General features: G+C 50.3%; 1 protein-coding gene across 3 annotated transcripts in view; it reads left to right on the forward strand.

The window, feature by feature from the left end:
- The window catches only part of LOC137439629 (protein diaphanous homolog 2), a 132,414-nt gene that overhangs the window by 43,859 nt on the left and 72,215 nt on the right, over window positions 1–16,340 (forward strand). For all 3 annotated transcript variants that reach the window (XM_068135569.2, XM_068135571.2, XM_068135570.2), the window contains 4 exons: window positions 1,383–1,499; window positions 1,612–1,730; window positions 2,650–2,714; window positions 4,887–4,982. In XM_068135569.2, the coding sequence (XP_067991670.2) occupies window positions 1,383–1,499; window positions 1,612–1,730; window positions 2,650–2,714; window positions 4,887–4,982 (397 nt within the window). The remainder of the gene's footprint in view (window positions 1–1,382; window positions 1,500–1,611; window positions 1,731–2,649; window positions 2,715–4,886; window positions 4,983–16,340) is intronic.

Genomic DNA, 16,340 nt, shown 5'->3' on the forward strand with positions numbered 1-16,340 from the left:
TCCCTCCCAGCAGTGGGTGAGTTGCCATTGGAAAATAAGTCATCTGAAACATTTTGAAGGGAAATATCTTTAGACCTGACATCTTATTTACATTTTGCACTTCACCAGAATGGGATCTTGGGATTTTATTTTCATGTTAAAATGGGATCTTGGGAAAGGTACAATTAAATATTTTGGTCCATGGTCCATGGTTGATGGTTGGCAGTAAAGCTAGCTTCACATGTCAACCAAAGATAGTTGTGTCCTACCACAAGGCATCTCTGCCAGCTCCACTACACCAGAACCTCAGATCTGATAAATCAAGGTTGGAGTGGTTTTTTTGTTTTACGAGAAACACCCTCTTCCTGAGCGAGCATAATAGCCACTCCCTCTGGCACTGGTCAGTAAAGCACTTACACTATGCCATTTGTACAGTACAAAATTGCAAGTCATCTCCACAGCTGACATGTAATACACTCTCCCACCACCACCAGGTGGCGCTATATGGTACACAATTACCTAGAGAACTGGCGGCGGCATCCCCCTCCTGAACCGCCTCGACTATGATTTGTTTTAATGCCTAAAACCTTCCCGGGCACACCCCAAGTACGACCACCAAATTTCAACTCGTTCCATCTAACGGTTTAGGAGCACATACAAGGCAAACAAACTATCGTATGATATAAGCTGATGGTCCAGCCGTCTTGGGAGCAAACATCGGTCTTGCATAATAATACATTTTATCAAATCATAGTGTTGAAGGAACTCGGGCTCCCATGTCGATCGGAAGAATGGACGCGACAAAAAGCTGGAATTCGTCCGAGTTGCTTTATTCAAACAAAACACTCAGGTACTCTGAAAAGCCCGTTTATCGGGCAGCAATATATATACACACATTATCCCGGAGCGTTTGCCCAGGAAAGGCGAGAGGGGGCGTGGCCGAGCGTCCTGGCTGCGGCCTGGCAAGTTGAGGGCGAGCCTGCCCGGGCATGCCCGGGCGTCCCGACCGAGGCCTGGCAAGTTGAGCGCGGGCCTGCCCGGGCGTCCTGGACGAGCCCGGCATGGTGATCGCTCCGCGTCCTTGATAGGTGCAAGGCGATTGTGAAAACCCAGCGGTAGCCGCTACAGTGTCATACCTTGCAATGTGCTTCTAGGATGACGTGAACGATAATGCAATTCATAATCGTGCTTATACACTGTTGCACATTTTAAAATTAAACCCAAGCGAGCGTTCTGTGTCGGCAGTTGTGTAGTTGCCTGCTTATTGAAAGGAGGTGCATAAAATTGAAAAGGAATTTTGTGTCGCCGCAGAAGCGTAAGAAATTGACAAAAAAAGTATATTGAAATTATTTTTTTGAAATAAATATGAAAGATGATGGTTATTTCTTTAACGGAAGAGACACCAACGTGCAGGAGGTTTTCACCGTGATCTCGAACCTGGTGAAGGGTTCGCCTGCTGCTGGATACCTGCTTTCGTTGCTGCAGCACTTGCTGCTCATTCGCAATGATTTCTTTGCCAGGTAAAGAATTTATCCCTTCCATTCCTGGAATTTTAAAAAATTGACTGCCTTATGACTGCCTTATCATGAACCGATTTTAATTGCAAGCATGCCATCACGTGGCCTGTTCCAGGACCCAGTACTATCGGCTCGTGGATGAATGTGTCTCGCAAATCGTGCTGCATCGCGGAGGTTCAGATCCGGATTTTCGACATGGGAAACGCTTCCATCTTGATGTTGACCATCTGATTGGTGATTGGAAGTCGGCTAGCATTTATTTCACTCAAAAATGAAGTCACTTTGTAAACTGGTGTTTTACCTCCTTTTTGGGGGACTTTTCATTATTTTGGTACTTTAATAAGAATACATTTTCAACATCCCTCCCCCATGCATGTAATTGTATTGTATCCGGTCTTTTTGGGGGCTTCTATTTGTTTTTACTTGTTACTTGTGAAATCGAAGATTTTTTCAATCAAGTAAATTGGTTGGTCTTTTCGTTATTCTGTCTGTTTGGTTGTCTCTGAATCGCCTACATGTCACAATTTTAAACCGATCTTCGCGACACTTTACCAGATGGTAGAGTTGGTCATAAGAAAGAAGCCTATTGATTTTTAGGTCAAGAGGTCAAAGGTCAACTCAAGGTCAAACTTCCAAAATCATCCATTTTCATCTGAAAAATCATAAATTTTCATCCAATTGACTTGAAAAATTAACAATTGCAGAGTAGCTCACTGAATTGGGCAAACAACTATTTTTAAGGTCAAAAAGGTCAACTCAAGGTCAAACTTCCCAAATCATCAATTTTCATCCTATTAACTTGAAAATGAAACAGCAATTACATATTGCATCACTGAATTGGGAAACCAACTATTTTTGAGGTCAAAGGTCAACACAAGGTGAAACTTCTAATATCATTTATCTTAATCCGATTGACCTTAGCTTTGATTAAGATCGTCAATTATTATCTTAATGAAATTGACAATTATATGTATCCACGGCAACTTTTTATTTTGGGGAGGGTTGGATTTTGCAAGTAAAGTGCTCTGCATGACGTCATCTTGTTTATTTGTTTGTTCATTTAGTTTTATTTATTTGTTTATTTATCTCACTCACTGGCTTTCTTGCTTACCTACAGACTTAGTTATTTATTTACTTTATTTACCTTTGCCAGAATGCATGGTGGAACGAGCAAAATTGGAAGAGAGCGAAAAACGAGCTGAAGAACTCTCACAAAAGGTACTGTATCTGTGTTCAAGATTTAACTAGAATGGCACTTAGTAGAGAGCAAACCTCCGCCTGGTTGGCCATATCACTCAATGGTGAAGAATCACTTTTAAAATTCTACTCGCTGGATCCATATCCAGATGTTCACCAAAATTGAATCGATTCTTCCTTGTCACACACACAACCTGTCCAACAAGTTTCGTGCAAATCCATCCATAACTTTTTGAGATATAAACCTGCTATATGTTGGTTTTAGCCCAATCACTCAATGGTGAAGAATCACTTTAAAATTAAATAATTCTCATATCCGAATCCAGATTCAGATCTTCACCAAAATCGAATCGAATCGCCCCTTTCAGACACCCAACCGATCGACCAAGTTTCGTCCAAATCCGTCCACAACTTTTTGAGATATCCTGCTATGTATCGTTTTTGGCCCTATCTCCCAATGGTGAAGAATTATTTTTTTAAACTATAGTAGCCGGATCCGGATCTTCACCAAAATCGAATCATTTCGTCCTTGTCGCATACGCTACATCTCTGTTAAATTTCGTCCGAATCTGTCCACAACTTTTTGAGATATTTTGTTCACAAACGGACAAACAGACAGACAGGGGTGAAAACATAACCTCCATCCACCTTTGGTGGCGGAGGTAAAGATACAGCAGCAATGACTTTCTTCAATCGCTGGCATGTTTGACTGTGGAAAATATTGTCCATTGGCGAAAAATGTTTTTGCAACCATGAAACCAAGATCAAACCACTGAGGCCAAATCTTTGATCCCGTAGACTCATGTGATGAAACGACTGTCGAAAATTTTGCAAGTCGTTAAATTAGGCTTGGAGACTCTTAGCAGATATCTTCCGCCTGGGATATCTTCCGTCCAAGAGCCCCATTGCATATACTAGGGCATGCCCGTACTATATCTATATCTAAAATTATATCCCCCCCTCTATTTACATGAAATGGTTTGGTCCATGAAATGTTTTGGTTCATTCGCAACGCCAAAGCGAACGGCGAACGCTTTACATGAAATGGTTTGGTCCATGAAATGTGTTGGTCCATTCGCAACGCCAAAGCGAACGGCGAACGGCTTGCGAGTACAGTGACAATCCCCCCCCCCCCCCTCTATTTAGATGAAATGGTTTTTATTAGTTTTAAAACATAGTTTAACGCCAACATAGCGCCAACATAGTTTGCAAACGTGAAATAAATGAATACGCTCTCAAATGTGCCATCCGAGGCAGAGTGTGTCCGCCACGTTCGGCACACGCGATAGCTCGCTGCTCTCTGATTGGTTGAATCGTTTTTTGGACATAGCTCGGTAAGTAATTGTCCGATTAATATGAAACCTTGAAAAGGCACATCCTCGGGTCCCCAGCAATATACCTGGCAAGTTTAAAGTATATCGGACCCGTGGTTGTCGAGAAACAGCGGTCACAGACAAACAAATGTACAAACGTACAAACAAACACACAGAGATTACTGGAATTATAGATAGATAAAGAAAAAACTAGAAAGGCAATCGGTAGAGAGCATACCTCCACCTGGTGAACAGTTTACCTTTTGTATCTCACTGATAGGTCAGATCTGGATTCAGACCTGAACCAAAATCTAATCTGCTTGTTCTTGTCACTTAACCAACTCGTCCACCAAGTTTTGTCATAAGTCATCCACAACTTTTTGAAATACCGTGCTACAAATATCATTTTTGGGCCTATCACTCAATTGTGATGAATCGCTTTAAAATAATTTTTTTAATCCTCGTATCCAGATCCGGATTTGGATATTCACCAAAATCGAATCGATTAATCCTCGTCACACACCCAACCTGCTCACCAAGATTCGCCTGAATCCGTCCATAACTTTTTGAGATATCCCGTTTACAGACAGACAGACCGACAGACAGGGGTGAAAACATAACCTCCATCCATCTTCATTGGCGGAGATATTAAATACTTTATTAGCTTTCTGAGGTTCATTGTGAAATTGTTTCCAGGATTGAATGAGAACATTTTACCACCTTCATGAGGCCCTGTGCTTATGTACGGAGCATTCCTGGCAACCACATATTTTCAGAAATGTAAAAAACGTTGTTGTGATTTTCATAACATGTGGCTTCTTAATAAGTTATGCTTCTGTTTTCTGTCCAAGTTGAATCTGGTTTGCTTCCATTTTCCCAGCTGGATGCAGAGGTGGCATCTCGGCTGGAGCTGCAGGCAGAACTCGTTCGGAAGGAGACAAAGGAGCGAGAGTTGGAGGCATTGCTGGCCCAAAAGGTGATGCAATCCTTTTCTTTCCCATAATTAGTTCCCCCTTTCATCCTCATTGCCACTTGCTCATACATCCCTACATGTCAAACTGAAGCATTTGCAGTTACAGATTGCGAGACCAGGTAGGTTTATAAATTGACCCAAGTTGGCTTCTTGGTCAATTTCCCAACTAAATTTGCTGCTTCTCATTGGTGCCGAAAGTGGGTAGGTAGTACCTGCAGGTCAACGTACTTTGGTAGGGCTTGACTGTCATCATCTCATTTCTTGTTTATACACAATGCAGTTCTTCGACTCGCTTTCATTTTTCATAATGCCAGCAGGTTTTGCATCGATAGTCTCCAAATTTATTGAGGTGACACCTTTCCACTGCTTAATGACGACCACCCTTTAATACCAGCCCTACATCACACCATCCAAGCCTGGTGTTGTCTTAGCGGTTAGGGTGCCAACTTGGGATTCTAGGATCCTGGGTTCGAATCTCGGTCGATCGCTGAATTAACGCCAGGGAGGTTGACTCAGCCTGTCATCCTTCCGAGGTTGGCAAATTGAGTACAAGTTCACTGGTAATTCCCTGCGGGTCACAAAAGGCGACTAACAGGGTTGGCGGCAGGAAGGGCATCCGGCCATAAAACATTGCTTCAAAAAGGGGACCAAGGTGTCCGAAAAAGGCTAACCCCTGCTCTGTGGGGAAAAATGGCCTCCAAAGGCGGTTCCTACATCGCACCATCCCTACATCGCTCATGGTTTATGGCAAAACATTGGTAATACTGTTACAGACGTGGCTTGGATGTTATTTACCGAGCGGTTTTATGGTATGACCACGTCTGCACAAGTTACCCGATTGTGCCCGAACGTTGACTAGTCGCGCGATGCTGGCTCAATAAGAAAAAGAAGACACCCGGCTGGATTACAATAACACAATACGACACCAATGTTTCAATTCTCAAGACCTCCGGAGGAGATTATATTCGTACGGAAAGGTCAGATTACAGGGGCTAGAGGTATAATCACAGAAAGACAGGCACTTAGACACACTCTTATATTGACCCCGGACAGACGACAGACAAACGGGACAACGGCTGACTCACACGGGGGTTGATGACAGGAAAGCGGGTATCGATGGCTCCAGGTCCTCCTGGGCTCGGGGCAGGGTACAGTACGGTCCGGTCCGGTCCAAAGATGCGGGGAGGTATCGTCGCGCTGGGGGTGGCGGTGGCTTCTCTCTCCAAGCTGAGGCGCATCTGACGTCACATCCGGCGCGGGGCCGCGTATATCCGGCGGGGAGTGACACGCCCTCGGCTCGTTAGCTCCGCCCCAGATGGAATCGGCACGTTGCTTCTCATTGGGTGCGTGGGGGGGTTACTGGCTCCGCCCCTGACGAGGAGCTGACAGCCAGCCCCTTCGGGGTAACGCCGTGGAGCGCATGGTCATGGCGGGTAACCGAACCGGTGTGAGGACGCACACTCCCCGCCCCTCTGTTGTTGTAGTCGTAGTTGTAGTTGTAGTTGTAATTGTTGTTGTAGTTGTTGTTTGGGGAAGAAGATGGGAGGAGGTATGGGAAAGGTCCTAAACTCACTACTGATGCCATATAATCACATTCTGGTGCAACGAAGAGTCATAATTAATGGAAACGAGGCCTTAACTGACATAGATTAAGAATAACTAGGAAGATGTCCGAAAGTTGTCTACGTGTGGTGCGGTGGACCTGGGCACGACATTTAATGGGGGAATAAGGGGAAGGTCGGCTCTACTGATTGTTATTTACATGCAATGGGACTAGGGAATGGGGGATTGGGGAAAGTTGGGGAGTATTGGAGAAAATAGGGGAATATTTACAAGCGGATATGGAGGCCAAATTCCATATTCGCAACATTGCACCCTTCTCTACCCTCGGGGCGTCCCGACCCGATAAATTTTTACCTACTTTAGTGTGGCACGCAATGTAGTTCCCTCTACTATTAACTCTACCCTGAGTGCGACAGTTTTACAGATATTCACAAATGAGTAAATATGTCCCCCTGCGACGTTGCACCCTTCTCCTCACAGAAACACACCCACAGGATAACCGAATCCGGAAAGAATTCTCAAACTAAACATACAGCCGGTAGGGAGCATTATTTACAAGATTACGCTGATATCTACACTACGATCCAGGACCTGTTTTTGGAGGAACACATGCAGATGTTATGCATAGAGAAAGCGCGCTTGCCAACATCGATACACCAACCCACGAGTGCTCTGTGGCCGACGGCCTTTAATAACGTGCAGAGCACCCTTTCCCAGCATCAAAAGCACCACCCCACCACCAATCGGTGCAGTCACCATTGTTCATTGGAATAAAAATAAATTCGACAACCCCTAACCCTGCAGGTGTCTCTTGCTCTTCGTGTGGCCTTCAGTGGTGTTAATTAACAGTGGTTCACCTTTATGGCATAGGTGCCACGTTGACCCATAGGTCCATCCCCGGGTGGTGCTTGGCCGCAAACGAACTGCGGTCCATTGTGGGTGGCCACAAACATTGCGGTCCATATGGTGTATCGATCCCGGCAGCAAACAGCGAAAGTGCAGGCCCACAACTGCGCAGCCAGCACCTCTCTCTCCTCTCTCTCTACCCCAAAGCCAGATCCTCGGAGGTGGGAGACAAAAGAAGAACCAAGTGAGTAAGGTGGTAAGGGCGCAAAAGTGCACGCAATATAAGGTAATGCACACTGGGGGCACATGGGAACCAGGTGAGACAGGTACGTTCCTATCGTACGCCCCCCCCCCACCAGGTAACCTACATGGCCCCTCCCTTACCCCTTACTGTATCCACACAACACAACACTACCCATAAACATCTACTTTACAAATCAACAAACATCCCTACTGTCTTCCCCGTTCCTCCCATAAACCAAATTCGTCTTCTCTCCCTCCTAACCAATCAAATTTGCCATTTTCAACTCTCATCAAAATTTGCCATTTTCAACTCAACATCAAAATTTGCCATTACCAATTCATCATCAGTCCCTCCTAGGGAGGGAGAGATGGAATCACCCCAATGTCTCATCCACGTCGTGATGCGTCTCACAAATCCTCACAGCAATCTCATTTCCTGCACAAAACAAAGAAAACACAGGTGTGGAGTCATCATCATCACCACAGGTAAGTGGCTGCGTATGGTGCGACAGGTTCATCAATCCTAACTATCGCCTAAATGACTTTAACAACTTTACACTACCCGGGGTCTTTCTCCGGCCAAACCATTGGCCCTCTTACACTATGGGTTCTAAAAACCAATTCCCATTGGCCAAACTGTGGTGCTCTTCAATTTGGGGTCTCACTCCCCCGATTCATCTCCCGGTGCCCTCGTACAATTTCTGGGCTGCGACGTGTACCTCTCCCAGTGGGTCTACCCACCTGCCCACCTCCACCACTGCAGTTGCCTCCGAGCTTACCTGCTCCTTACCCTAACCTAACTACCAGGGGAAGGCCCTCTGGCTCTCTCCCCACTCCGTGCCCTCTCTGGCACTGGGCTGCCCGATCCACACCCGGGATCCTCAGGCACCCACTCACAACTACCGGCTCCCAGAGCCCACCTGCGGCCTCACCTGGCCGACATCCTCACAGTGGTGGAGTGCCCAACCAACTACACACACTAACAGGCTACACGCCCAGCCATTTCCACAACACTAATGCACCCATTCACAACACCATTCTGCAACCGCACCACAAATGCCAATATCCAACCACAATTTACCTGCACCCTCTACCTAACACTTACACTACCCGCCCCGGGTACTCGTGAAAGGGGTCCACTCTTCCCCCATCCACACCTTCGCACCATGCACACCACTCCGTACCACTCACTCCAACTCTCTCCACACACCTGTACCTGCACACCTGTGCTCTCACACCTGGTGCCACCTGCACCCTTCTCTCCCCAAGCGCATTCGCGCTGAGCCACACACTCACTACTCATACACTGCTCCACACACCTGTCCAGTTGCACACCTGTGCAATCACACCTGTTCAATTCTCACAAACACGGCATCATCTCAGCTAACTACTCCCTTCTGAAACTTGCGCTTCCCAGTCGTCCCTTTAAACTATTGCGCTCCCTCGTCATTATCATCCATACTAATCTACCTGCGTCCCCACTACAGGTATCAGTCACTAACTAATCTTAACGTTACCTAATGTCATCTTCTAGATCCCTACACACAATATCCTAACCCACCCGGGCTAGTTTTCACTGCCATACACCCCATAAGCTATTGCTCCTTTGCCCCACACATATGGGAAAGGTGGCAGGGATGCCACCCTTACCCACCGGGCCTATCGCTCCTCAATCCCCCAGTCCTCTGGCACTAATAAGCCCCCCTTATTCAGAGGTACTGGGTCCCGCCTCGGCATCTAAAGCCGAGGCAATCCACGGGGGCGCCTGCTCGCCGGTGTAAGGTCTTATCCGGTCGGCGTGGACGATCCGAGGGAGGGCTCGTGGCCCCATTTTGATCTTAAAGACCACGTCACAGATTTGCGACAGGACGACTCCTGGGCCTTGCCAGGGGGAGGTGAGTTTTGGGCACCTTCCCTTCCGCCTCCGGGGATTAAAGAACCAAATCTTCATCCCCGGAGCGTATTGACTCCCCTGGCTCCGGTCGTCGTACCTGCGCTTCATCTTTTCCCCCGCCAGATGGAGTTGGCGGCGGGCGAAGGCATGGACTAGCTCCATGCCTTCCTCTAGGTGACGTGCGTACCCCTCCCTCGGCGGGTTAACCACTGTGTCTGGCACGGGACCGCATAGCAAGTCGGCGGGAGCCCGTAACTCCCGCCCATACATAAGCAACGCTGGACTGCATGCGGTGGCCCCGTGCTGGCTGGTTCGGTAGGCCATAAGCAAATAAGGGAGATGTTCGTCCCAGTCATCCTGACGGGTGGTGGTGAACAGTGCCAGTTGTTGGATTAAAGTTCGGTTAAACCTTTCCACCATCCCGTCAGATTGAGGTCTTAAAGGCGTTGTCCTGGTTTTCCGAATTGACAGGAGACTGCACACATCTTTTAGCAATTTGCTCTCAAAATTTCGTCCCTGGTCGGTGTGCAACTCCTGTGGAATCCCATGCCGGCACACAAATCCTTCCACGAAGGCCTGCGCTACCACCCCTGCTTCTTGGTTGGGGAGGGCGTAGGCCTCCGGCCACTTGGTGAAATAGTCCATTACCACGAGGATATACTTATTACCTTGGCGGGTGCGGGGCAGCGGTCCTAGAATATCCATAGCCACCCGCTCAAGGGGGGCCCCCACCTGATGTAATTGAAGGGGGGCCCTCATCCTCCGTGCTGGTCCCTTTTTGGCAGAACAGGCGTCGCATCTCCGACACCAGTCCTGTATGTCGCGCCCCATATTCACCCAATAGAACCTCCGGCGGACCCGAGATATTGTCTTTGTCCTGCCCAAATGGCCGCCGGAGCGGGTACCATGCACCTGTTGCAATATGACGTTCTTGAATTTGTCAGGGACTATCACCAGCCAGGAAGTTCTATCAGAGGGAACCTCCACCCACTTGCGATACAAGATGTTGCCTTTCAATTCCAGGGTCTGCCACTGAGCCCAATATGCCTTTGTCTGCGCCCCGAGGGGGGTGACCTCTTCCCCCTTTGGTCTTTGCCCCAATTTGACCCAATTGAACACTGGCCCCAGGACAGGATCCTCCTGCTGGGCCGTGCTCCAGGCCAAAGTTCCGAATTCCTCATCTGCGGTTAGTGGCAAAATTGGCCCTCTCACCCGGGTTGCCCGGACGACGAGAATCGGGGCGGAATCGCCCAATTGCTCCCTCTCCTCGTGTCTCGCACAAAATTTACAGTTTTCCCCCAGACAAGGACGCCGAGAGAGTGCGTCCGCATTACCATGGGCCTTCCCGGCCCTATGGGCCACATCAAAATCGTACTGTTGCAACTTTTCCAACCACCTTGCAATTTGGCCCTCCGGTTCCTTGAACCGAAGGAGCCATTGCAAGGAGGAATGGTCAGTTCTAACCAAAAATTTCCGCCCGTACAAGTACGGGTGGAAATGGTTCATGGCAGCCAGCATCGCCAATAACTCTTTGCGAGTGACACAATAATTTCGCTCGGGCCTACTTAAGGCCCGACTATAGTAACCAATCACTCTCTCCACGCCCTCCTGTGTCTGAGACAAAACTGCGCCCAATCCTTCCTGGCTCGCATCCGTGTCCAGGGTAAATGCCCCGTCGCTAGTGGGGTAAGCTAGAAGGGGTGCGGATGTCAGACACCCCTTCAATTTTTGGAAGGCCTCGTGGCACTCCCGTGTCCAATTAAATCGCGTCCCCTTCTCCGTAAGCCGGTGGAGGGGACGGGCCAACTCCGCAAATTTCGCCACAAAGCGCCGGTAGTAGGAGCAGAGTCCCAAAAATCCCCGCACCTCTTTGATGGTACGTGGTGCGGGCCACTCCTCTACCGCTTTAATTTTGTCTGGGTCCGTTTTTACCCCCTCGCGGCCGATCACGTGACCTAGATAGGCCACCTCTCTTGCAAACAAAGTGCACTTACTCGGGTTCAGCTTCAACCCCGCCTGTCTGAGGCACCCGAACACCTGGTCCAAATTAGCTAGTGCCTGGGGGAACGTTTGGGCATGTACCAGGACGTCATCCAGGTACACCAGGCATGATTGCCATGGCATGCCGCCTAGTACATGCTCCATCAATCTCTCAAAGGTGGCGGGGGCGTTACACAAACCAAACGGCATCACAGTAAACTGATACAGCCCCTTACCTGTGGAAAATGCCGTTTTCTCCTTCCCTGCCCTATCCATCTCCACCTGCCAATACCCACTCTTGAGGTCCAAAGTTGCGAACCAATTTGAGCCTGCAACGGCATCGAGGGTGTCATCAATCCTTGGCAGGGGATATGAGTCCTTGAGTGTCACGTTGTTTAGCTGGCGATAGTCCACGCAGAACCGCGTGGTCCCATCCTTCTTTTTGACCAGCACAACAGGTGACATCCAAGGACTTCCCGAGGGCTCGATCACACCTGCGTCGAGCATTTTTGCAACCTGCTCGTCAGCTTCCGCCCTCTTGCTCCAAGGGAGCCGTCGGGCGGCCTGACGAATAGGCCGGGCCTCACCGGTGTGGATCTGATGTTTCACCAGGCCCGTACGTCCAATATCCTCGGTGGACAGGGAGAAGAGGTCCAAATGGGACCCAACCAGTTTGTGTAAGGCCTCCCTCTGGGTACCTCCCAACTCTACGCTACTACGATTTACCATCTCGCAAATGGGATCGGGCCAATTCCTACTTGTTATTGAAGGCTCCCCCCGGGGTCGGCTCGGCTGGACGTTCTCGCCCCTCACTGTCGCGACTTCCTCAACTGGGGTGCAGCCAGCTACCCTCGTGCCCCTTACTATAGTGCGTGGTTCTGTACTCACATTTACTACTCGGACGGCCACTACCGGTCCGTCCGTTTTTACAAGGGTGCGGCCCACGATTAAACCCGGTATGGACTGCGCTGCCACCGGTTCGACCAGGCCGCAGGACTCCTGCCATGTTGGGCGAGCTGCCCACCGGGCCGGCACTATCGCCTCGGCCCTTGGGGGGATGGTCACGGCCTCGGAAGCCTCCAGCTCCGCTCTCTCGGCCGTGCTCACTCCCCCTAACGGCAGCTCTTCTACTCCCACCTGCAGGATCCCCCGGCACAAGTCGATTTTACAACCGCTGGCAGTCAACAGGTCCAACCCTATTAAACATGGGTCGCACACCTCCGCCACCCAAACATCTATCTCCCTCCTTACCGACCCTAACTTGAGGGTCACAGAACCACGCCCTATGATCGGGGCCGTTACCCCGGTAGCAAGCTGCAAACTATAATTTTGCAGGCGCTGGATCTTATCCCAGCCACCTGCGCTCGAATCAAGGACCACAGGGCTGATGATCGTGGCGCTAGCTCCTGTGTCCACTACGGCGTCTACCCCCACGCCGGCAATTTTGCATCTAATTGTCAGGCTACCGGTTCCAATTTGGCCACAATAAATGACCTGTCGCGTCAATGAGGGCTCTCCTCCATCCTCTGCTGCCGAACACCGCCCTACGTGCCCGACACCTTCTAGTTTCCCGGGGTCTGGCGGGGGGGTGTCTGGGGTCGGCTAACCCGCTCCCCCCTGGGCGGAGTTGAGGACCTCAACTGCCGGAGATCATCCCGGCGCGCGCTTCGACAGTGCCGCGCCAGGTGACCCAGGCGGTTGCAGGTATAGCACCTCACCTGATAAGGTGCTTGCCTCCGGAATTCCAAATTCCCCCCCCTGTAGGTCCGAATTGGATTACCCGCTCGTGGTCCACCGCGGGCCACCTCCGGGGCCGCCTGCCATGGTCCAGGTCCCGCCAGGCGCTGGTCCACCAGCCTCCGGACCATGCCCGCCAGGTCAGGACCCACGTCGGGGGCGGGTCCCCTAAGGGGTCCACCCTCCATCGGGGGTCCCACCTGGCGGACCGCCATTGCGAGACGCTCGCCCCCTCGGGCTAGGGGCCTCGCTGCTTCCCAACGGGCCGCAGCGTCAGCCGCCTGGCTCAGAGTCTGCGGGCGCCACATGGCGAGCTGTTGCCGGAGCTCAATATCCGGGAGGGCCTGGATAAAATGGTCCAGCGCCAGGCTTTCCCGGGAATCCGCTGCCATGCTAGCATGTGCGATCCCCACTGCGCGGCGAATGTCGTGGGCAAGTTCCCCGATGGCTTCCTGGGGCTTGCGTTTTCGCAGCGCGAGCTGAGCTTTAACAAGCTCGCTCTGCTGTTCTATGCCGAATCGATTAATTAGGGCGTCGCGGAGGGCTGGCAGGGTGAGAGCACCTGCTGGTAATGCCGTCAGCACCTCCGCCGCCGCGCCGCGCAATGCGGCCACCAGGTGTACTCCACCTTCGTCCTCACCCCAACCGTTGCCCTTACACACACAGTCGAACTGCGCCAGGTACGCGCGTAGATCACTCTTGCCGTCATACGGCGCGAGTGGGACCTTGTGGGACCACCTCGTATGTGAGTCGTTGCCCGCCTGCCGGACCCCGTGCGTCGCCCCTTGCGGGGTCAGCGCGGGGCCGAACCGGCCGGGCCCCCACAGTACACTACCCCCAAGGGGCTCTCGTGCCTCCCCGGTCCCTCCAACAACTACCCCTGTTGGTGTCGATGCATGGGTCACACCTCCGCAACCCGCTACCCATTCCATACCACCACCACCACAACCTTGCTCACCCACACCTCGCACCTCTCGTTCCATACCCTCCGGACCAGCCATACACCTCACTCTTGGCCTCTCACGAACATCCGGGTCTATCTCGACCCCCAAGCTTATTAAATCACCTGGCGCATCATACGCACGACCATATTGGTCACCACTTACACCGGGTCCTCTTTCTCTTCGCTTCTCCTCCATCACCTGCGAATCCCTCATCCGATTAATGAGCACATCATCACGATCCGAACACAGACTCTGGACCAATTCTTTTACCTCCTCTTTTATCTCTTTCTTATCCTCTCTCCGTCGCTTTTTAATTTCGCTCACCCCTTCTTCCACTTCTTCTAATTTTTGCTTCATCTCCTTCATCTCTTCGTGCGCCCCTTTAAGTTCTTCCTCTAACTCCACTTTATTTTTTTCTATGTGCTCCCGCACCTCCCGCTCTTTAACCTCCATTACCTCTACCACCTTGTCCATTTTCCTCGTCAGGTCCTCATGTACCGTCTGACACTCTTTTTTAATTACCCCTACGTCCTTTTTCATCTCCTTCTGTGTCGATTTTAAACCCTCTATTACCGCTGTGTTCTTCTTTACCTGGTCCCCCAACTCCTTTTGTCCCACTGTCAGTTGTTCTACTCCCAGCGTCAACTCCTCTATACCACCTTGCAATTTTACAGTCCCCTTTCTCACCTCTTTCTCCATGCGCTCCTTACAGTGCCTCACCTCCTCGCGCACTCCTCCGACCTCCTCACTCACTCCTCTTCTGATCTCCTCTCCCATCACTTGCATCTCCTGCCCAGATGCCACCCTCATCTGCTCCATTTCCTCCCTGTGAGCATCCAGTTTGGTTTCTACCCCCATTCTGACCCCCTCTATCTGCTGCTCCATTTGTTTAACTTCCCTTTCCGCTTGGTCCCTCATGTCCCTCAATTTGCCTTCCATACTGTTTTCTAACCCCTCTAACCCATTTTTCACTCCCTCTATCTGATTCTCCTGGGCAGCCATTCTATTTTCTACCCCCGTTAACCCATGTTTCACCTCTTTTATCCCGTTGTCTAACCCCTCAAAATTATTGTCTAACTTCCCAATTTTCTTGTCTAACTCCTCAAAATTATTGTCTAACTTCCCAATTTTCTTGTCTAACTCCTCAAAATTATTGTCTAACTTCTCACCGGTACCCCTCATTTGGCCCTCTAATCGCCCACTATCAACCCTCATTTGCTCACTCTGAGCATCCATCCGGTTCCCCATTACCCCCATTTGGTTTCCCAAGTCATTCCTCAAGTCTTCACTTGTCTGGACCATGAGCGCCTTTATTTGTTCCATAAATAGGCCCCAATCCATCGGCGGCGCTGCTACGGTCGCGGGCGCGGTGACCAGCGAGGCGCCATTTTGTGCGTTTGCTACCCCCGCTGTTTCGCTCTCCTCACGTGTCTCAATTTGGTCCTGGACCGACCCTGCTTCACTCTCCCCTACCGGACCCCAGCCGTCTTGATCCGCCATAGCGCGACTTTCAAAATTCGGGTTTTGTAAAACAAAACAAATTTCGGCCGCTCCAAATTTTGACCAAATTTTTTTTTTTCCTCTATTCGTTTTTTTTTTTTCCAAAATTTGGTCGGGCCTCGAATCTCACTCCCGACACCAATTGTTACAGACGTGGCTTGGATGTTATTTACCGAGCGGTTTTATGGTATGACCACGTCTGCACAAGTTACCCGATTGTGCCCGAACGTTGACTAGTCGCGCGATGCTGGCTCAATAAGAAAAAGAAGACACCCGGCTGGATTACAATAACACAATACGACACCAATGTTTCAATTCTCAAGACCTCCGGAGGAGATTATATTCGTACGGAAAGGTCAGATTACAGGGGCTAGAGGTATAATCACAGAAAGACAGGCACTTAGACACACTCTTATATTGACCCCGGACAGACGACAGACAAACGGGACAACGGCTGACTCACACGGGGGTTGATGACAGGAAAGCGGGTATCGATGGCTCCAGGTCCTCCTGGGCTCGGGGCAGGGTACAGTACGGTCCGGTCCGGTCCAAAGATGCGGGGAGGTATCGTCGCGCTGGGGGTGGCGGTGGCTTCTCTCTCCAAGCTGAGGCGCATCTGACTCTGACGTCACATCCGGCGCGGGGCCGCGTATA

Source organism: Myxine glutinosa, chromosome 14, assembly GCF_964187855.1.
Source record: "Myxine glutinosa chromosome 14, kmMyxGlut1.1, whole genome shotgun sequence".
NCBI classification, from domain to species: domain Eukaryota; kingdom Metazoa; phylum Chordata; class Myxini; order Myxiniformes; family Myxinidae; genus Myxine; species Myxine glutinosa.